The 23653-nt window shown below is 36.3% G+C and overlaps 1 protein-coding gene across 1 annotated transcript; it reads left to right on the plus strand.

Moving 5' to 3' along the window:
- Positions 1-22022: 22022 nt before the first annotated feature.
- LOC120120535 (uncharacterized mitochondrial protein AtMg01250-like) lies at positions 22023-22547 on the plus strand. Its single transcript, XM_039140164.1, has one exon. It carries the CDS (start codon positions 22023-22025, stop codon positions 22545-22547), a length of 525 nt encoding a protein of 174 aa, XP_038996095.1.
- Positions 22548-23653: the final 1106 nt, after the last annotated feature.

Genomic DNA, 23653 nt, shown 5'->3' on the forward strand with positions numbered 1-23653 from the left:
TCTTTATTAATGTTTTCATTCCTTTCAGATATTAAATTTAATTTTTATTTGTTTTTCAAAAGGTTTGAATATTTCTCCTTACACACAACACTTGCATTGCATAACATAAGCTTTATAATCAAGCTTGTCCCTTTTAAGTGGGAGTGAAAGCGGCGTCTTCATGAGAATTTATTCTCCGTATCAGACTAGAAAGTAGCTTTTGGGGTTCATATGATCTATATCTTCGTGAGAATTTATTCTTCGTGTCAGGCATAGAGAAACGTGTCCCCTCGAATTGAACTCGATCCACTTAAGTCTATAGTGGACTTGGATTGAGGGTTGGCAGCCCAAGGGGGCATCAACAAGGACAATTCAAGTACCTTTACTCTTAGAACTGAAACTCTGCATATAATAAACCCTAGAAACTCTTCCAATCTGAAACCATGCCGAAATTTTGTCCAAAATAGATGTACACAAAGAAAATGAATTAACCTTTTCCTTTTAGTTTATTTATTTTCCTGCTGAATAAATTTCATGTGAACTTAGATTATAGTATTATTTAAATGTTATGTAGAAAGCATGTTTAAATAGAAATATTTGGTAGACATTAATTTAAAATTTTCCTTCCTTATTAGTTGAACTAATTCATGTCCTTTTTATGTTTTCTTTTATTTTTGCTGTTTGCATAGCATCATACATGATTAAAGCTATTGATCATCGAGTTAATCGTCTCATTGGAAAACCTTCATCTATGGATAAAAAGTGTTCAAATCAAATAGTTCCAAACTCAGAAGTAAGACAGTGGTCTGAAGAATTACAAAGGCAAGGAGGAGATAGTATGCAAGATGATTATGTACCAGATTTAGCAAGTTATGCTCCAGTTTCGCTAAAAAGAAATGATATTCAAGATCTGCGAGGCATTTGGGAGAGTTAGGACTCAAACAAAAAGCTGCAGTTCTATTAGTGTTATGGGGGCATCCCATATTTGCTCTATGTCAAAGTTGATGATGAATTGCTTCGAGCCCTGATTCAGTTCTGGAATCTAGGGTATAATTGCTTCACTTTCAATAAAGAGGACTTGGTTCCTACTATTGAAGAGTATACAACTTTGATACATATAGAAGGGCTTTGGAGAATCGAATTTATTCAAGGTCAGTCAAAACTCAACCTTTCCAAGTTAAATTAGCAAAGATTGTAGGAGTACGAGAGAATGTGTAGTGGCCCGTACAAAACAAAAAGGGCGAGGGCGAAGGCATTTCTTGGACCAACATCAAAGAAATCATTCAGAGTCATCCAGATAATAAAGTACGATTTGATCTCTTGGATCTGGGTATATATGGTATGGTCATTTTCCCGAAAGTATTGGGATACATTGAGGCTACAGTAGTAGATTTGTTCGAGCAGTTAAAAAAAAGTTCAATCATGCTTCTGCAATTCTAGCAGAGACTTTTCGATCGTTAAGCGCTTGTAGGAGACTGGGAGGTGGACGCTTTTTCGGATGCACAATTATTATATGTCTGGATCCGTAGCCATTTTTGGAGGATATAAAAGGTTTCATACCGTCGCTTTAGTACGAACTACTTAGCGTTGAAAGAGTTTCTGGAGCAAGAATGACCAAAAGAAGTCATGAAAGACATGTGGATAAATGCCCTTCGAAATCTGCAAAACAATGACATCGTTTGGCATGCCCCGTGGCAAATACAAAGTGGTTCTTTTACAAATGTGGTGACTACAACTGGGTGATGCTACTCGATTTGTGGGGAGGAATTGGATATGCACCACTTCTGGTTATAAGGCAGTACGAGGGTCATCAATTTGTTCATGTTAATACTGGGTTACATTCGTCTGAGTTTGCATTTCATATAAAAAATTACAAAAGAAACATCATGGATGACGTTAAAGCTTGGAAAACAACTTTTTGTATTCGACCCAAAGCAACAAAAGTAATGTTAACCCTTGATTATGATGAATGAGGTCTATCAGGAAAAATGAAAATATTCCTCTACCAGACCAAAATGAGGATATCTCTATGGAAGATCGCATTCGGGTAGTCCCATCAGAGATATAAATCCTAAGAGCTAAGTTTGAAGCAGAAAGAGAAGGTTGGTCAAAAGAGTTAGAACAAATGTGACGAGATAAAGCTATATTGGGCGTCAATGTTGACTTTCATTCAGCACAATATGCAATGCTGAGGGAAAACAAAGAAAAAGTAGATGGTGAGTTTAGACGTTAAAGAAGAATTGCCATGAGCACAAAAATCCCGAATAGCATCAGGATCGAGCAAAGCAACAACACAGATGACCAAAGAGTTGAACATTGAGAAATGCCAAGTCGAAGATTTGAAATGGAAAGAATAGCCGTTTACTCAAAAGCCTTGAGAAAGGAAAACAGAAAATGGAAGATTTTGAGGTTGACAAAAGGGAGCGAATTATAAGGCACAAAGCTGAAAGTCGCGAGATTATGAATGAAATGCAGAAAGAAAGGGATCGAGCCAAAAATTAGAAAATATGAAGAATAACATACTTGAGGGGTTTGAGGTGAGAAAAATACCATGTTAAAGGGATTTGAAGTTGGAATGAACAATATGATTGCTGAACTTGAAGTTAGGGGCTAACGGATTAAAGAGTTCGATGCTGAAAAGGAAAATGAGATTTGGCGAGAAAGAACTTCAATACCAGACTCGAAGTATAGCAAGAGGTGGCCAACAATTGGATGCAACGATGTAGAAAAAAGAATGTGCAAATCCATAAGCTTAATCAAAGAACACAAGAAACACGAACAAACTTGAAGAGGATTTGGATCAGTGTAGAAAACAAAAATACAAAGTTTAATGCTTACATCTTGCAACTTGAAGAATCATTATTCTAAGAGAAGGTTCATCTAGGACCTAGTGATCTGAAAGAGAGTTATGAGGAGAATGCTTCACTACGAAGACGAATCCGAGATCTTGAAAGTACTTTGCATAGTTGTCAAGTTAGAATCACTGAGTTAGAGCAAACTCTCGATGAACTAATGAACAATGGCAAAAATATACTAATTTCTATGAATAAAGAAGTGAAGAAAGAAGCAGTATGGTATTCGAGACCATGGTACAAATGAGCGAAGTTGCCAGATATATTGGGGAGTTAGCTGCTGAAGCAAAGATCATTGAGCATCATGTTGATCCAGTTTCTAAGTTTGGAAAGAAGATGTCATAGCTGATGAAGGAAATCATAGAGCTTAATAGGAAAGCTATGTTGTATCTGTAGTTATGAACTATTATATAGAAACTTTTGTATGCCGATGGAAGTTGTTCTATGACAGTTAACTTTTTGAGATCAATACCTTTTGCATATATTCATTTTACATACATTCATTTTACATACATTCATTATTCATTGCATTATTTTCTTTATGTATATTTTTTTACATTAAGATAAACATTCATTAAATAAAATTTGAAAAAATAATATGAAAAGGATTTTCAATCGCAGTTATCCTGGCCAAACGAGAAATTCAATACCACTACGGTATTAGACAAGCAACTAAGAAAATAGAGGTTAAAGTACAATGTCTCGAGGAACAACATAATAAAGAACAAGCAGAAATGAGAATGAAGTTAGAGAAGATTGAAACTAGTATTGAAAATTCTCAAGAAAGTATGATGCAGAGAATAGAGGATATGCTAAAAAAGCAAGCTACCATTGGAAAAATTCATGAAAATCCTGTATCTTTTGACCAGGAACCTATATATCCTTTAGGTTTCACACCCGAACCAATTTATCATCTGTTATCACACCTGTGCAAATCCATGCTCGCACATCGGCACTTCAATAAACCAAACCTAATGAAAATCAACAAGTGGATCCCGCGTCTTCAAGCAAAAATTTGCTTATGTCAGAGGTGAAGATAGAAGAATTTAATGCTGAGCATCTAATTCCAGACCTGAACAAGTTAAATGAGAAAGAAAAAACCAATGAAGAATTGACTAGACAGATCAAGAGCTTGGAGGAAAGAATAAAATCCGTAGAGGTAACTGAATCGTTCTATGGGTTTGATGCAGTGAGTTGAGTTTAGTCCCGGACCTAATCATCCTTATTAAGTTCAAAGTTCCTGAATTTGAAAGATATGACGGTACTACATGCCCTTCGTCCCATATTACCATGTTTCGCAGAATGGCAAGTCATGTGAAAGACGAGAAATTGTTAATTCATTGCTTTCAAGATAGTTTGACAAGACCAACCTTAAAGTGGTATACTCAATTGACCAAAGCCCACATCAGATCCTGGAAAGATCTAGCAAAAGTATTTCTAGAGCAGTACCACCACGTTACAGATATGGTTCCTGATAGATGGCTCTCCAAAATTTGGAGAAAAAGAATAATGAAACATTCAGACAGTACGCTCAGAGATGGCGTGACACAGCGGTCCAAGTTCAGCCACCACTATCAGAAAAAGAAGCCACAGTGATGTTCATCCACACTTTAAATGCTCCATATTTAGGCCATTTAATGGGGAATACAACCAGAAATTTTGCAGATCTGGTCATTTCTGGAGAACTCATTGAAAATGTCATGAAAAGTGGCAAAATGGAATCAAGTGAGGGGTCTGGTTCCAAAAGACCTATGTATCGAAAAAAAGGAGAATAAAGTTAATAATGCGAACGCCTACAATAAGGATACTTCGAAAAGTGTTACTATAACCCAGGAAAAGGTTAAGAAGGAGGAAACAAACACTAATCGAACGGAATCCAGAGGATCTCGTAGGGAAAATGAAAGGTTATCCTTTACACCATTACTAGTGCCCTATGCTGAGATCTATGATTCGCTGTTAAAGGAAGATGTCATACGACCCTATCCGTTGATTCTTATGCAACCACCATTCCTTCCATGGTATGATGTAAAAGCGCACTGTGTTTATCATGACGGAATTACGGTCATTCCATTGAAAATTGTTTAACATTTAAAAGGGGGTCTAAAATTTGATTAATACTAGAAAATTGGAATTCAATTCACCAGTTACGTCAAATCATCCGTTGCCAAATCATGGAGATAAAAACGTGAACGCAATCCAGAAGAAAATGGAATGGAAGCAAAAAACGATGTTTTTGAAATTAAATCTCCCTTTGGTTGGATATTTCAACAACTCTCCCTATCTGGTATGATTCAACAACAATTCAAGCCAAAGCCTAATAAAGGCAAAAATTATTGTGAATATCATCAAGAAAAGGGACATGGAATTCAAATATGCCCTGAATTTATGGGATTGGTGCAAAAACTAATGAATGACAAAGAGATAGAGTTATTTGAAGAATAACCAAGAAAAAGAGAAGATGACGTTTGCGCATCAGAAGATTCCAAACCTAATCAGAGAACAAGTGATCCCGTGATCATCATTGTGAAATCATCTACAGTGAATCCTGCACCAACAAAACCGAAAGTGGTTATCACAACTCCTCTACTATTTCTATATAAGGATACCCACAAGGTACCTTGGAATTATACTACCAATGTTTCAATGGTAGGAGGATCTGTTCCTCTGGAAAAAGCAGAAGAGAAAATAAAGAGTGTAGATTCGACCTCTGAATCAGTAAGTGAAGTCAGATTCTTTACAAGAAGTGGGAGGTGTTATTCTTCCGAGACATCGAATGTATCAGAACAGGCAAAAGCAAAGGGAAAAACTACAGTGATAACCCAAAAGGTATTTGATGATGAATCCCCGCCAACCGTCAATGAGCCCGTAACAAAAAAATAAGAACAAGAATTTTTGAAATTTCTGAAACATAGCGAATATAGTGTGGTTGAACAACTACATAAACAACAAGCACGAATTTCAATTCTTGATTTGTTGATGAATTCATAAGTACACAGAAATGCCTTGATGAAAGTTCTTAATCAAACATTAATCCCTGAAGATATATTTCTCAACAAGCTTGACAAGATTTTGGGGAACATAGCCGCTGATAATTACATAACGTTCACTGATGATGAAACACCTAAAGGTGGAATGGGATCAGTGAAAGCTTTGAATATTACCACACATTATCATGGCCATGTTTTGCCAGGAGTGTTAATTGATAATGGATATGCTCTTAACTTGATGCCAATGGTCACACTGCAAAAGATGCTGGTGGATAAATCGCACATGAAGAATTATCAGAACATAGTGAGAGCTTTTGATAGCACTCAAAAGGAGGTGCTGGGATAAATGAAAATACCATTGTTGATCGAACCAATAGTGTACAATGTTGATTTTGTGGTAATGGATATCCACCCTACATATAATTGTTTATTGGGGAGGCCATGGATTCATTCTACAAGAGCTGTTCCTTCTTCATTGCATCAGAAACTGAAGTTCGTTGTTGATGGTCAACTAATATGTGTAGGAGCTGAGGAAGAAATCATTTGCTTCTATAACAAGTGATGCTCCGTATATTGAAACCAATGATGATACTCTCGAGTGCTCTTTCCGAGCTTTGGAATTTGTCAATGCAACCTTTATTGCTGATGGAAGAAAAATTCCACATCCTAGATTGTTTGATTGCACTAAAATGACTGCACGATAGACTTTAGGCATATGAGCTAAAATTGGGAAAGGTTTGGGAAGGAATCTTCAGGGAAGTTCAGTTCCTGTAGTATGAAGATGAAGAAAGATGTTTTGGGCTTGGATTTAAGCCTAACTTTCAGCAAAGGAACAAAGAGATGAAAAGAAGAGGTGAAGATAGAAGAGCAAGACTAAAAGGAGAAGAAGTCTCATGGGAACGCATGTCTTTCCCTCACTTGAATTCTACATTCAAATCAGAAGGAATGGTTAATGTGGAGAAACAACTGGTTGATGCTCTTAAAGAAGAAAAGTTGACCAAAAGATCAAAGCATGGTTGAAGAAGCTATGGGAGGATTATTTATCAACATGATCACAAATGAGCACAAGACTGACAAATACTTGGCTGGAATTCACCCTTGTCTTCCTGGTGAAACACTTAACAATTGGACTGCTGAGGATCTCCCTATAGTTTTTAGTATTAACTTAGAGTAATACTCATAACTAACCTTTATGTTTTAGCCCAAGAATATGAAAACTTTTTGTTATCTTGTAAGGGCAATTATGTTAAGTTCACTTAATATTGAATATAACAAGTTTTCTTAAAATTCTCAAATGGCAATCATTCTTTATACCTTACATTTTTTACATTCATTATTTCTCATTCTTTATATTTATTTCATAAATTTACTATATCCTTCGGAAATATGTCCGGTTTAAATTTGCAGGTGTCACAATGTTAATTACATGATTATTCATAAATTTAATCATGAGAAAAGTTTAGAGCGGCCCATATGTTTGGAGAAAATCAATGAGTGTGAGGATGAAGTAGAATGTGATGTTCCTACCGAATTGCTAAGACTGATAAAAAAAGTAGATAAACAAATTTTACCTCACAAAGAAGAAATTGAGACTATAAATCTGGGAACCGATGAAGAAATGAAAGAAGTTAAAATTAGTACTACTTTGTCAGTCCAGATAAAACAAGAATTGATGAATCTCCTCCAAGAGTTCAAAGATATCTTCGTCTGGTCTTATCAAGATATGCCTGGTTTGAGTACAAATAAAGTGGTCAATAAACTTCCGATCAGTCCAGAATATAAACCTGTTCAACAAAAGCTCAGACGAATGAGACTAGAAATGTTGTTTCATATTAAAGAGGAAGTGATGAATCAGATTAATGTAGGATTCCTACAGGTAGCCTAATATCCGGAATGGGTAGCCAACATAGTTCCAGTACCAAAGAAGAATGGGAAAGTTCGAATGTGTGTGGATTACAGAGATCTTAACAAAGCTAGTCCGAAAGATAACTTTCCATTACATCACATAGACACATTAGTGGACAATACTGTAGGACATGCATGGTTTTTCTTTATGGATGGATTTCCAGGATATAATCAGATAAAAATGAACCCTGAGGACATGGAAAAAATAACATTTGTAACCATGTGGGGCACATTTTGTTATAAAGTAATTCCATTTGGATTGAAAAATGCAGGGGCAACGTATCAGAGAGCAATGGTAACTCTGTTCCACGACATGATGCATAAAGAGATTGAAGTATATGTGGATGACATGATTGCCAAGTCTCGAACCAAAGAAGAACATATTCAAAATCTAAGAAAGCTTTTCCAAAGATTGAGAAAGTATCAATTAAAGCTCAACCCCACTAAATGCACTTTTGGGGTAACATTAGAGAAGCTTTTGGGATTTGTAGTCAGCAAAAAAGGAATTGAGATTGATCCAGATAAAGTAAAAGCAATTCAAGATCTTCCACCACCTAACACAAAAAAAGAAGTTCGAGGCTTTTTGGGAAGATTAAATTATATATCTCGATTCATTTCTCAATTAACTGACAAATGTGATCCAGTGTTCAAGTTACTTCGAAAGAACAATCCTAAAGTTTGGAATGATGAATGTCAAGAAACTTTGGATATTATTATTAAGAAATATTTATCCAATGTCCCATTTTAGTATCACCAGTGCCTGATAGACCATTAATTCTCTACTTGACAGTCTTTGAAAATTCGATGGGATGCGTACTGGGACAACATGATGAGTTTGGAAGAAAAGAAAAGCCATTTATTATCTGAGTAAGAAGTTTATTGATTGTGAAATTCAATACCCACTAATACAAAAATTATGTTGTGCCTTGGTGTGGGCTACTCGAAGACTCAGACAATACATATTACATCATACCACTTGGCTGATATCTAGACTTGATCCTTTAAAGTTCTTAATGGAATCACCAGCTTTGACAGGCAAAATGGCAGATGTTATTATCCGAGTTTGATATCGTATATGTCAACCAAAAAGTAATAAAAGGAAGTGTCATAGCTAATTTTCTGGCCAGTCGTGTATCAGATGATTATCAATCTTTGAGTTTTAATTTTCCAGATGAAGATTTGTTGTGCATATCCATGAATGAAGAAGTCAGAACAAATGATGAATCCTGGAAGCTTTATTTTGATGGAGCATCCAATGCCTTGGGACGAGGAATTGGGGCAGTGTTAATTTCCCCAGAAAATATTTATTATCCTTTTACAAGCAGATTGGAGTTCGTTTGCACCAATAACATGGCGGAATATGAAGCTTGTGTCATGGGATTGAAGGCAACCATAGAAAGGAAAATTAAATTTCTCAAGATATATGAAGATTCATCGTTAGTGGTGTATCAATTACGAGGAGAATGAGAAACCAAAGATCCCAAATTGCTGGAATACCGAGATTTCATCCTTGAATTAATGAAAGAATTTAAGAGAGTCACATTCAACTATCTCCCTCGAGAGGAAAATCAAATGGCAGATGCTTTGGCTACATTAGCTACTATGTTTCAAGCAACTAAAAAAGTTGATATGATGCCAATCAAAATGCAAGTATGTGAAATTCCTGCACATTGCTACAGTGTAGAAGAAGAATGGCTATTGGATACTTTCTTGATAGAGAAACTTTGTATAGAAGAAGCAATGATCAAATGCTATTGAGATGTGTAAATAATAGCGAAGCCAGAAGCATTATTGAGGAAGTACATGGTGGGATATGTGGAACACATGCAAGTGGTCTTTCCATAGCTAGAAAAATAATGAGATATGGGTATTATTGGGCTACATGCATACAAATTGCATTGATTATGCAAGGAGATGTCATAAATGCCAGTTATGTAGATAAGATTCATTCACCTCTATCGCCTTTACATGTAATGACAGCACCTTGGCCATTTTCTATGTGGGGAATAGACGTCATTGGGGCAATTACACCAAAAGCATCAAATGGACATTGTTTCATCCTAGTGGTAATTGACTATTTTACCAAGTGGGTTGAAGCTGCTTCATATGCCAATATTAAAAGGTCTACAGTTTGCAAATTTATAAAAAAGAAATAATCTGCTGGTATGGGCTACCAGAGAGAATCATTACAAATAATGCTATGAATTTGAACAACAAAATAATGACTGAACTTTGTGCACAGTTTAAGATCAAGCATGCAAACTCAGTGGCATATCGCCTAAAGATGAATGGGGCAGTTGAAGCAGCAAATAAGAACATCAAGAGAATCATTACAAAGACTACTGAAACTTACAAAGATTGGCACGAGAAATTACCTTTTTCCTTATATGCATATCGAACTACTATGTGAACATCTACTGGGGCAACGCCTTTTTCTTTAGTTTATGGAATTGAAGCAGTCCTACCAATTGAAGTTGAGTTCCCGTCACTTCGAATCTTGAGAGAGGTAAAATTGGATGAGTCTGAATGGATCCAAGCTCGATGTGATCAATTGAACCTTATTGAGGAGAAGAGATTGAAAGCTATTTGCCATGGGCAGATGTATCAGAAATGGATGATGAAGTCTCATGATAAGAAAATACATCTAAGAAAATTCCAAGAGGGTGATCTAGTACTGAAAAGGATCTTGCCTATACATAAAGATTTCCGTGGGAAATAGATGCATAATTGGGAAGGGCCATATGTTGTAAAAAAAAGCCTTTTTCGGAGGAGCGTTGATCTTGGCAGAAATGGATGAAAAAGTTTTGAGAAACCCAATAAACTCAGATTCTGTCAAGAAATATTATGTTTGAAGAAGAAAAAGAAGAAAAAAAAAAAAAGAAAAAACGAAATAAAAAAAATGAAAAAAAATAATAAAGAAAATGAGGGTCAAGATTAAAACCTGCAAAGGGAGTCTTGTAACCAAAGAAAGGATTTGAGTTGAAAACCTGAAAAGGCGGCTCAAATGTATGTTGATATTAGGCACCTGACAATTAAACCCTCTTAAGAGCTTGATATTTTGGGAGGAACTTCACATCTACAAGCATTCTGGCAACGTTCAAGATCTTCCAGACATAAGCTTACCTCAGTGCTCTAAATTATATCAAGTTGATTAGTTTAGAAATACTTATGCTAATAATTTGTTGAGTCATTTAAATTTTTATTATTCCTATGTTTTCCATGACTTTGAATACATTTTTATATATTTATTAATAGATTCCAAGTTTATCTTTTCGAAATTCAATTTATTTTCGAAATTCAATTTATTCTTTTATATAAACATCTTGCAAATGGATTAACATAATTTTGAAACAAATAAAATTTCTAGCTATCACTTTATGTTAATACTTTTAAGTGCATGGAATACAAAGTAAGTCTTATCAACATTTGCAATCATTGTTGAAAAGCGAACAAGTTATTACCATCATAGAGTAATTTGGAAGCAAGTAAAACAAAAAAGCAGAAAATAAATTATGGGCAGAAGCCACAGGAAAGGATGAATGTGTTGTCAAATGTTTTACGAACCAGTAATTATGGTGCTGAACCAATGTTGTGATCATATAGTGTTTCCATTTATTGATCCAAAATAAAGTTTGTCTTCTTCAACCCCAAGGTTTGAAGTGATATATATGATGAAGATTTCTTTCCACAGAAGGGAAGCTGAAATTTTAACAACAAGAAACTAGTGGAGCCAACTAAGGTTGAACATCACAGTGTTATTAAGCATCTCAACATGATATGGTCTGAATGGTTTGTTCGAGATCTGATTAGATGTGGATTCATGAAAGAAATTAGGATAAATCCTCCTTATGATGTGTTTCAAGAGTTAAATCAGAACAGATACTGCTCTCTTTTTATCTATTAAGTTTGACATATCTACATCTACATTCTTCAAAGATGATAGATACATTCTTCAAAGATGATAGATTTTCTCTTCAAAGATGACAAATTCTCTCTTCAAAGATGATAGATTCTCTTTTCAAAGAAGAAAGATTTATTGGATTTCTACACAAGTCCAAACAAATAAAGCCGGTGTTATCCATGATAAAATAAGGCAACAAGGTCATAATTCTGACCGCAACAAGAATTTTGTGAATGAAACATTTCTTCTGAGACTTTAACGCAAATGAAGCAAAGAGAATATAGTGTCTCTTCCAAAAAAGAGAATACCAGCTTGAAATAATTTTGACTAAGTGAATGAAGACCGAGTTGGCCACTTCAAAATCAAATAAAAATGAACTGAACATTCATGCATCATATTTAGACATTTGCAAAAATAGGGGCATTTTCATTCATTTTATCAATGTTCAATATTTGACAGGAATTTCAAAGATTAACAAAGCATCAACTTTTCCAGAGAAAGTTCATAATGAGAAGAACTTATCTGAAGAGGAAGAAGAAGTTCATAATGAGAAGAACTTGTTCAACCTTTTGCATAACTCTTTCACAGAAGGAGATATATCAACATCAACTTTTCCAGAGAAAGTTCATAATGAGAAGAACTTATCTGAAGAGGAAGAAGAAGTTCATAATGAGAAGAACTTGTTCAACCTTTTGCATGACTCTATCACAAAAGGAGATAGATCAACATCAACTTTTCCAGAGAAATTTCATAATGAGAATAACTTATCTGAAGAGGAAGAAGAAGTTCATAATGAGAAGAACTTGTTCAACCTTTTGCATGAATCTATCACAGAAGGAGATAGATCAACATCAACTTTTCTAGAGAAAGTTCATAATGAGAAGAACTTATCTGAACAAGAAGAAGAAGTTCATAATGAGAAGAACTTGTTCAACCTTTTGCATGACTCAATCACAGAAGGAGATAGATCAGCATCAACTTTTCCAGAGAAAGTTCATAATGAGAAGAACTTATCTGAAGAGGAAGAAGAAGTAATGAGAAGAGCTTGTTAAACCTTTTGCATGACTCTATCGCAGAAGGAGATAGATCATCATCAACATTTTCGAAACAGTTCATAATGAGAATAACTCATATGAAGAAGGAGAAGAAGTTCATAGTGAGAAGAATTTGTTCAACTTTGCCTTAATTCATCATATTAAAGTTGAATTAACAACCCCTCTTTTAAAAATCAGCATTTTCAGAAGGAGTTCATAATGAGAAGAACTCATCTGAAAAAGAAGAATTTGTTCAACTTTTTGCTAGATTACATCACAGAAGGAGATAAATTGTCATCCTCAATGGAAGAATAGAAGAGTTCATAATGAGAAGAACTAATCCCAAAGAAGAACCTGTTCAACATTGCCATCATAATCAAGTGAAGTCAAATGGATAAAAAAACTTATTATCTTTTCGTCATTGCTCTATTCTTGTTAACACAAGAATGAGCAAAGAGGGGCAGCTGAAGATACTAATTTTTTCATCCATTTGTTTTTATATTATTATTGATATTATTATTTTATTTATTACTATAATTATTTTATAATTATTATTATTATTATTATTATTATTATTATTATTATTACAATTCAAGCCCAACCAAACCCGAGGCCCATTTACAAGAGCCCAAACAGACCAACCCAAACCTACCAGAAACCCTAAAACCCAACTAAGGTTTTCATCTCAGCTTCAGCCGCCTCTCCTTGTCCACCATTGGATCTGGTTTAGATCCAACGGTCAAGATGATCCCAGCAGAAACCCTAAGGTTATGATACCCTAGGGCCACACGGCCACCGTCTTCACTGCCACCGCTCCACGCTACTGACGCTCGTTGCCACGACACCCACTGAAGACTCCAGAAATATCAACGCCAGCCGCCCACGTTTCAAGCTTTAGGGTGAGTCACCACTTTAGGTTTGGTGACTCACCAAACTCTGCCTTATTATCCGGTCCGAAGCAAGCGCCGGTGATGGCTATAAAGCCATCGACCGAACCTGCAAAGAGAGACACGAAGCAAGCCAGAGAACCAACAACAACCAAAACCACCAAATATCAGGAAAAATAATAAGAGAGATACTTACTGAGGACGCCACGCCATCACCGGAGTAACCACGCTCCTCTACGCGCCACCACAGAAACTGAAATACCAAAGGTATTTCTTCAGATTTGCAAAAATCCCTAGCTTTTTAGGATAAATGAGGGTCGGATTTGGGTATAGATCGCTCGGATCTATCATTTGGGACAATTTTGTATTTTCCGGCCACCGTCGCCGGTGGGATCGACGGCGGCGTATGGCTATCGGCTGGCGATTGGATTCCCTCCGGTGAGGGAATCTTAGAGAGAGGCGAGAGAGAAATTTTTTTCTCTCCCTTAGAGAGAAAGGAGAAGAGAAGAAATGAAAAAATTGGCCTTAAGGCTGGCTATAATAGGGTTTAAATACCCTCACCAAAACGACGTAGTTTTGGTGAGGGCCTTTGTGTAATTTCGCTTATGGGTTAATTATACCCGATTCCATCCCAACTTTGTAATTTTATATTTTAGTCACCGAAATCAAATCTTGGGACTTTTAATTCAATTTCATAATTTTAATTTTATGTATTTTAGTCCTTTACATAAAATAATAGATAATTTTAGGTAAAAAATAGATTAGTGCTCTAATTTTAATAATTTATATTTTAATCCCGAATAGCATGTTTTAATTTAATTGAATTTGATGTCCGAATTTTATATATTTATTTTAGTCATTAAATTAATAATAAGGTAAAATAGCATGTTTAGCCCCTATAATTTTAAATGATTAATTATGAATTAGGGCACTTTATTTTAAAATGTTATAATTTAGTCACTAATTTTAATACTTTCATTTAATTACTAGTTTTATTACTTTTTATATTTTAATATTATAGTTTTAATTTCATTTATTTTAGTTATTGTTTTAATTTTATATGTTTATTTTCAATATATTTAATTATTATTATTATTATTTAGTCATATATATATATAAAAATATTTATTTATTTATTATTTGTTTTATTAAATAAAAATCCTATTTATAAATTTAATTTTATATTACTTTTAGAAAAAATAATAATATTTTAATATTTATTTATTTTTTAATATTAAGAAAATGACTGTCTTAAAGTAGCTAGAAGTCTTTTTCTGATATTTTTAAGTAAATAAATATCTTATTTATAAAAATATAAAAGTTAATATATTTTTCTTAAAATTATAGTAATAAATTTGAAATTTCAAAATTATGAATTAAATATATCTTTGAATTCTTAAATTTCTAATAATAGAGACAATTTATAATTAATAAGTACCAATTTTGAGCGTTATAGGGGTGCTAATCTTTCCCTAAACGTAATCGACAACAAATCCCTTTTTATTAATTTTTTTTGGTTATACGCAGATCAGTTTATTTTTTAAATTATGTTTTCTTAAAACTATTTTAAAAGATTGTTTTTATTTGACCTACCTAACCCAAAAAGGTCAATGGCGACTACCAAAATATTTTTTTAAAATCAAAAACATTTATTTATTCATTATATTTTTTCCGCCAAGTAAAAATTTCGTGCCCGGGCAAAAACCGGTTACGACAGTTCTCATACATTAATCAAAATTGTCCATAATAAATAACATTATTTTTAAACCGGATTAAATGGAGGAATTTCAGCGAAGCTACAATAGTGCCATCCGAGGGAGCTGCTGGTGGCTTAATAAGTTTATGGGATAAAGATTTTTTTTTAGTAAAGACAATTACGCCGAATTGCAGATTTTTGGCGCTTGAAGGTTTTGTCCTACCCTACAGATGAATGTTGTGGTAGTGAACGTGTACGCTCCAAACGTTTATAGATAAAGAGAAGCATTCTTGGTATAACTCAATGAATTCATTGATGGATTAGGGATACCAGCTATCATCGGAGGAGAATTCAACACTGTTAAGCAGGGTGAAAAGAAAGTGGGTGTTGTATATGATGTCAGGTTAATGGCAGACTTTTTTGACTTTATTCAAAGCATGGGACTAGTCGACATTGCTGTCATGGAAGTCCATTTACATGGATGAGAGGCGGGGAACATCCAACTGCGTGCAGGTTGGATAGATTTTTAGTTGCTCCTGAAATTGTCTGTAACCTTCCAACATTGGTACAATGCACTTTATCGCGAAACATCTCATACCATAACCCGATTTTGCTGAAAGAGGTCACTGAACCGAGGGGTAGGGGATACTTTAAATGGTTCTCTCATTGGTCGGATGATATGGAATATGTGAAACTGATTAAGTCTATTGGGCGAGCGTACAAAGGCAAAGACGTGGGAGCGTTGTTGGCAGAGGTTAAGACTGCTACCAAACATTGGCATAAAGAGAAGAGCGAAACAGAATCAGAGTCTATTGCGGAGCTTGAAGGCGAATTAGAAGCTCTTGAAAATTCCATTTTGCTTTCAAATACTAATGGTGGGCTCGTAAATGAAATCCGAGGCTTAAGGGAGAATTTATAGGAGCGATTCCGTAAAGAGGAAAGGGAGTGGCTTCAAAAATCCCGGTTAAGGTGGTTGAAGGAGAGGGATAGGAACTCCAAATTCTTCCATCTCACTGCGATTGCCAGGGGAAGGAAGAAACGCATTCTACAGTTCGTGTTGGGGATTCACTGATCAAGGATACCAGACAGATTTCTAATGCTTTCAAAGAATTTTTCCATGAATGTTTCACCAAAATTGAGACCATTCCAATTAAAAGGCTGGATGTGCCACTAAAGAAACTTAGCCCGTCTTCCCGAAGATTACTCGAGATCCCTTTCTCAGAGGAAGAAATTCAGACTGCAATAAAGTCAGTGGATGGTTGCGTGCTCCTGGTCTGGATGGATTTAATCTTGTGTTTTTTCAAAACTTTTGGCATGTGTTAAAAGATGAGGTACTCAACCTTTTCGAGGAGTTCCACAGTGGTAATTTGAGGTTAGAAGAATTTAACCAAATGTTCATCATGTTGCGAAAGACGGCTATCGGATAGAGCAAAATCGCAACTGATAATTTGAGAAAATAAAAATAAAGATAAAAGAGACAAAATTTACGTGGAAAACCCCTAAAAATTTAGGGTAAAAACCACGGGCAACGGTAGAAGAATTTCACTATGAGAAAATAGGAATTACAACCTCTCTCGATCTACTAAGGAGAAAACAATGATAATTCTCTCTAGATAAAAAGGAGAAAACAACTCTCAAGAAACTCTCTAAAATCTCTCTAGTATTGGAAGAAAGCTAGAATGCTTTGGGATGATTTTGAAGCTAAATGAGCTAGGGTATTTATAGTTGAAACTTAAGGACTAATCTTATAAATACCCTAAAGTTTAGTGACTAAAGTTTATAATTTACCCATTTAATTTTCAAACATTATTGCACCTAATTTTGACATTGTTGCACCTAATTTTGACATTGCAATATTAGGTGCCTAACTTGAACCAATTTTCCAAGCTTTGACATTTCAACAATCTCCCACTTGAAGATTTGATTGGAACAATCATATCTTCACACCATTCTTTCTACCTTGTACCATCATGTTACTTACGTCTCTGACAGGCCACAAGAGGATCGACACCAGGTAAATTTATCAGCGTTGATCGCCTTCGTCATGAAATCTGCTATGTTGTCTTTGGTATGGATCTTCTGCATATCTACCGTTCCTTCTTCCACCTTTTCACGAATGAAATGATACTGAACTCGTATGTGCTTAGTCCTTGAATGAAATGCTGGATTCCTTGCTAGATGCAAGGCGCTTTGACTGGCACAAAACAGAGAGACATACTCTTGATTGTGCTCAAGCTCCTCCAATAGCATCTTCAACCAAATTGCTTCTTTACTGGCTTGTGTAGCTGCTACATATTCTGCCTCTGTTGTGGACGTAGCCACAACTGACTGCAATTTTGAAACCCAGCTTACAGCTCCACCAACAACTTTGAACACATATCCTGTAGTAGATTTGCTTTTATCCAAATCCCCTGCATAGTCAGAATCTATATACCCATTGATTAGTAAGTTTGATCCTCCGTAACATAATGCAATATTTGAGGTCCCTTTGATGTATCTTAGGATCCTCTTTACAATATTCCAATGCTCTTTGCCTGGATTCGCCATGTACCGACTAACCACTCCCACTGCTTGTGCAATGTCTGGTCTTGTGCATATCATAGCGAACATTAAACTTCCCACTGTTGATGCATACGGTACTCGAGACATCTCCATCCTCTCTTCTTCACTGCTAGGACTCATACTGGAGGATAATTTGAAGTTAATAGGAAGAGGGGTAGAAATTGGCTTACAATCTTGCATGTTGAATCGTGACAAGATCTTCTTCAAGTAATTCTTTTGTGAAAGCCAAATCTTCCTATTACTTCTGTCTCGGTGAATTTGCATCCCTAGAATCTTGTTTGCTGATCCCAAGTCCTTCATTTCAAATTCCCTAGCCAGTTGTGCCTTCAATTCTTCAATATGATCTTTGTTGGGTCCTGCAACCACATGTCATCCACATACAACAGCAATATACAAAATCGTTATCACCAGACCTCTTGAAATAAGCACAAGGGTCTGCATTAAGTCTGTTGTATCCAAGGAACATAATGAAGGAATCAAATCTCTTATACCAACACCTCGGCGCCTGCTTTAGACCGTACAGAGATTTGTTCAACCTGCAAACCAAGTTCTTCTTTTCGTCTTCTTCAAAACCTTCAGGCTGGAGCATATAAATCTTTTCTTCAAGATTTCCATGAAGAAAAGCTGTTTTAACATCTAGCTGTTCCAGATGTAAATTTAATGTAGCATACATTGCCAAGACTACTCGAACTATTGTTATTCGAACCACAGGAGAAAAAATTTCATTGAAATCAATACCTTCTTTCTGAGCATATCCTTTGACCACCAGTCTTGCACAATACCTCTCCACTTGATCGTCACCATTTCGCTTGATTTTGAAAACCCATTTGTTGCCAATTGGCTTCCTTCCTTGTGGTAGTGGCACAAAGTCCCATGTATTATTTTTATGAAGGGCATCGATTTCTTCTTGCATCGCCATCATCCATAGTGAAGCATCTGAGCTGTTTATTGCCTCCTGATATGTTGATGGCTCACCGTCCTCTGTTAAAAGACAGTATGCAACATTTCCTTCTATAACATAATCTGAGTGCCAATTGGGACGTCTTCTCACACGATCTGATTGACGAGTTGTTGGAGCTTCAGAACTCTCTGGTTCTTGTTCATCATGTGCTGGTTCTGCTTCAGAAGAATCTCCTTGTTCAAACTCCTTTTCTACATGTATCTGTGTAATCTCTGACTTTTCAGCGCTGTCATTGTCTTCTTTTCTTTGTAGCTTATCTTCTACAAAGATAACATCCCTGCTAATGATCACTTTGCGGGCAGTGGGATCCCACAAGTGATACCCCTTTACTCCATCAGCATACTCCAAGAATTTGTATTTTCTGGATTTTGGATCCAACTTTGAAATTTCTTGGGCGTTGTACATCACGTACACAATACTTCCAAATACATGGAGGTTTGAATAATCAACTGGTTTACCAGTCCACATCTCCATTGGTGTCTTCAGCTCTATTGCAGTTGATGGAGCTCGATTCACCAAATAACAGGCGGTATTGATTGCTTTTGCCCAGAATGATTTTTCTAGTCCTGCGTCCCTCAACATTGCTCTTGTTCTTTCTAACAAGGTTTTGTTCATCCGCTCTGCCACTCCATTTTGTTGAGGAGTGTTCGCCACTGTGAATTGTCTTTTGATGCCTTCTTTCCTGCAAAAGTCATCAAATTCTTCGCTTGTGTATTCTCCTCCATTATCTGTTCTGAAACACTTGATCTTATTTCCACAATCAAGTTCCACCCGTGCTTTGAAGTTTTTGAAAGTTGAAAACACGTCTGACTTCTTCTTAATAGGGTGCACCCAACATCTCCTGGAGTAGTCATCAATAAATGAGACAAAGTATTTTGCTCCACCTAGGGACGTTACTGGTGCTTGCCATACGTCAGAGTGAACCAATTCTAGAACACTTTTGCCTCTAGAATTTGATGTGTTGAATTTCAACCGGTGCTGCTTACTTGTTATGCAATGCTCACACAAAGGAAGTGATACATTTGTTAAGCCTGGAAGTAGCTTTTGCTCCACAAGGACTTTCATTCCTTGTTCTGACATGTGTCCAAGTTTCTTATGCCATAGCATTGCAGAATCTGAACTACATGAGGCAACAGAGGCTTCTGCTTCTAGCAATGTCTCTCCCTTAAGCATGTACAAGTTTGCAGCTATCTTTTCACCTTTCAGCACCACAAGCACTCCACGGAACACCTTCATGATTCCTTTCCGTGTTTCAATCTTGCTAGCATTATTATCCAACAATCCGTAGGATAATAAATTTTTCTTCAGACCTTTCACGTGCCGCACATCTCGAACAACTTTAATTGTTCCATCATACATCTTCAATTTGATGGTTCCCACACCAACGATCTCTAAGGCATGATCATTGCAACTATACACAGATCCTCCTGAGACAGGTTCATAATGATAGAACCATTCTCTTCTTGAGGTCATGTGATATGTCGCTCCCGAATCAATGAGCCATATATCTGCAAATCTTTTTCTGCCTTCCACGGTGGTTGACGCTTCACAGCATAGAGCATCTCCATCATCTGAAGTGTTTGCGGTATTGCCTTGTGGATTGGAGTTTTTATTTAGACTCCAACAATCCTTCTTCAAGTGACCCTTCTTTCTACAGTGGTAGCACTTTAAATTCTTCTTGCTCCTCGACTTCGATCTACCATGTTTATGACTGCTGCTTTGGCCACGTTCTGTTGATCTCCCTCTCATCATTGTCAATGCTTCTGCTTGTTGCAGATTTACTTGTCTGTCTTCCTTGTTCTTGCGCCAATTTTATTCTTGTAGAACAGCAGCTGCAACGTCATCGAAGACTAGACTGGTGACATTACTGTTTGTCAAGTTGATGATGAGTTGATCGTACGAATCCGGTAGACTTTGAAGTAGAAGTTCAGCACATTCCTGTTCTCCTATTTTACAGCTTAAGGATGTAAGCTGAGAAAATAAGGTGTTCAGTGTATTTAGTGCTCCGTCACTAAAGTAGATTCTGGCATACGGAGAGTGTATAATTTCTTCTTAAGGAAAATTTTATTGTGCAGCGATATGGCCTCGTACAGTTTGATGAGATGATCCCATATCTCCTTAGCTGTCTTCTTCTCCTCGATGCTTGACAATACTTCATCTGCTAATGCTAGATGAAAGTTTGCCATAGCATTGTCGTCCATCTCGTTCCATTTGATGTCATCTGCGAAATCCACCGGCCTTTCATTGATAGCCGCTAGACACCCGTCTTTCCTTAGGATGACCTTCATCTTCAATTTCCACAATGAGAAATTTCTCCCATTGAACTTTTCAATATCAAATTTCGTTGCCATTGCTTCGTTTACGGATAGCTCCCACTATTTCACTATCGTGAATAGTTCTCTGGAACCTTCAAAGAATGAGTAATAACTTCTTACTTTCTTATGTTGGAGGATCCACCTTTTGGTGGCAATCACAAAGACAATAAGCAGATATTACACACTCTAATCTAGCTCAGATACCAATTGTTGCGGAAGACGACTATCGGATAGAGCAAAATCGCAACTGATAATTTGAGAAAATAAAAATAAAGATAAAAGAGACACAAAATTTACGTGGAAAACCCCTAAATATTTAGGGTAAAAATCACGGGCAACGGTAGAAGAATTTCACTATGAGAAAATAGGAATTACAACCTCTCTCGATCTACCAAGGAGAAAACAATGATAATTCTAGGGTATTTATAGTTGAAACTTAAGGACTAATCTTATAAATACCCTAAAATTTAGTGACTAAAGTTTATAATTTACCCATTTAATTTTCAAACATTATTGCACCTAATTTTGACATTGTTGCACCTAATTTTGACATTGCATTATTAGGTGCCTAACTTGAACCAATTTTCATTTTCCAAGCTTTGACATTTCAACACATCATGTTAATTCCCAAGAAATCCAACTCTGTGAACATTGAAGACTTTCGACCAATTTCTCTAGTTACCAGTTTGTACAAGATTGTTGCTAGGGTGCTCTTCAGAAGATTGTAAGGCATAATGGGTGAGCTAATTAGGGAGTGCCAGTTTGCATTCATTCCCGGGAGACAAATTTCAGACTGCTCGCTGATCGCCAATGATATCATAGACGATGTGCGCCGAAGCAAAAGGAAGGCTATTGTGTTTAAATCCGATTTTTGGAAAGCGTTCAATTCAGTAGATATGGCTTTCTTGGATTTAATTTTGAAGAAAATGGGATTCGGCAAAATATGGCAGAGCTGGATCCGAGTGTGCATTTCGACCGCTTCCATTTCAGTGCTGGAGCTCCTTCAAATAGCTTTAGAAGTAAAAGGGGTCTTCGGCAGGGATGCCCACTGTCTCCTCTCTTGTTTAACTTGATGGGTGAAGCGTTGAATGGGGTGCTACAGAAAGCGGTGACCCTCAGTTTATTGCAAGGAATTAAAGTCGGGCAATCGAGCTTGAGAGTTTCTCATTTACAATTTGCGGACAACCTTGAAATATTTTTGGAAGCGAACATTGCAATGGTAGGAAACATAAAAAGGGTCCTTAGGGTGTTTGAGTTAGCATTTGGGCTCTCCCTTAATATGTCGAAATCGAAAATGTATGGAATAGGGGTGGATGAGTCTCAATGTTCGAAGTGGGTTGCGTTTCTAAAATGTGGTGCAGATTCATTTCTCACAAAATACTTGGGCCTTCCTCTGGAGTTTCATCGAAATACTGCTAAGTTGTGGAACCCGATCCTGGAAAAATTCCAGTCCAAACTCGATGGTTGAAAGGGAAACTCCTTTCCTTTGGTGATCGCATAACCCTTATCAAATTGATCTCGATATTCTTATGGGGCTCGAATTATGAAAGACCCATCCACTGGGTGAAATGGGAACAAGTGTGCAAGCCTAAGGCGTTTGGTGGCTTAGGTCTATTCAATTTAAAGCCGAAGAATCGCGCCTTACTGAGTAAATGGTTATGGAGGTTTGGTTTGAACTTCACCAGTTTATAGAGACATGTAATCAAGGTGAAGTATGAGCTTAACCATAATTCCTTGGTTCATTGGCTAGTGAATGCGAGGATATCATCCTGGATGTGGCAAAACATCGCTAGGCCGTCTTTGCCTGAAGATGCAACATTTTTGGAAAATACCTGGTGTGCTGTTGGAGATGTCAGTTAGTGGAATTCCTGGATGACCACTGGATCGAAGTGAAATCTTTAAAAGAGTCATTTCCTATGGTCTTCTCTACATCTGTCAGGAAACCGGGTAAGATAAATGCTTTCGGGTCTAAGGTAAACGGTGCGTGGCACTAGAACATTGAATTGTGTGTATCTCTATTCGGATGGGAAATCCCTATTTGGGATGAGTTTATGTGTGTGATTATTGATGGAGAAGGAGGTGCTGAGATCTCGGATCATCTAATTTAGAAAGGATCGGTTGATGGCTTATACTCAACTCAGCTTTTATAACAGTATAGTGTGTGAAGGGTTGGACAAAGACCCTGTCTGGAAATTGGTTTGGGCAAAGCTTGCTCCGCCAAAGGTCGAGGCCTTTGTGTGGAGATTAATACTTTCAAGGGTTCCGACTATCTCGAAACTAGCCAGGCGAGGAGTTTGCAATATTGATTCCCACCTTTGTGTGCTATGTGGCGAGACTTAATAATACTATATAGAAATATAGATTTATTTATATAGAAATATAGATTTATAAATCGAAATATATTAATATAAATATTATTAATTTATATTAATTAATATAATAACAAATATTATAAATTAATAATTGATAATAACTTGTAATTTGATTAATTGATAAGCATTTGAATTGTTATATAATTTAGAAGACTTGGGTTCGATTCCCGCTATCCACCCAGGGCAATGTATTTAGTATAAG

This window comes from Hibiscus syriacus, unplaced genomic scaffold (assembly GCF_006381635.1).
Source record: "Hibiscus syriacus cultivar Baekdansim isolate YM2019G1 unplaced genomic scaffold, ASM638163v2 tig00110339_pilon, whole genome shotgun sequence".
Lineage (NCBI taxonomy): Eukaryota > Viridiplantae > Streptophyta > Magnoliopsida > Malvales > Malvaceae > Hibiscus > Hibiscus syriacus.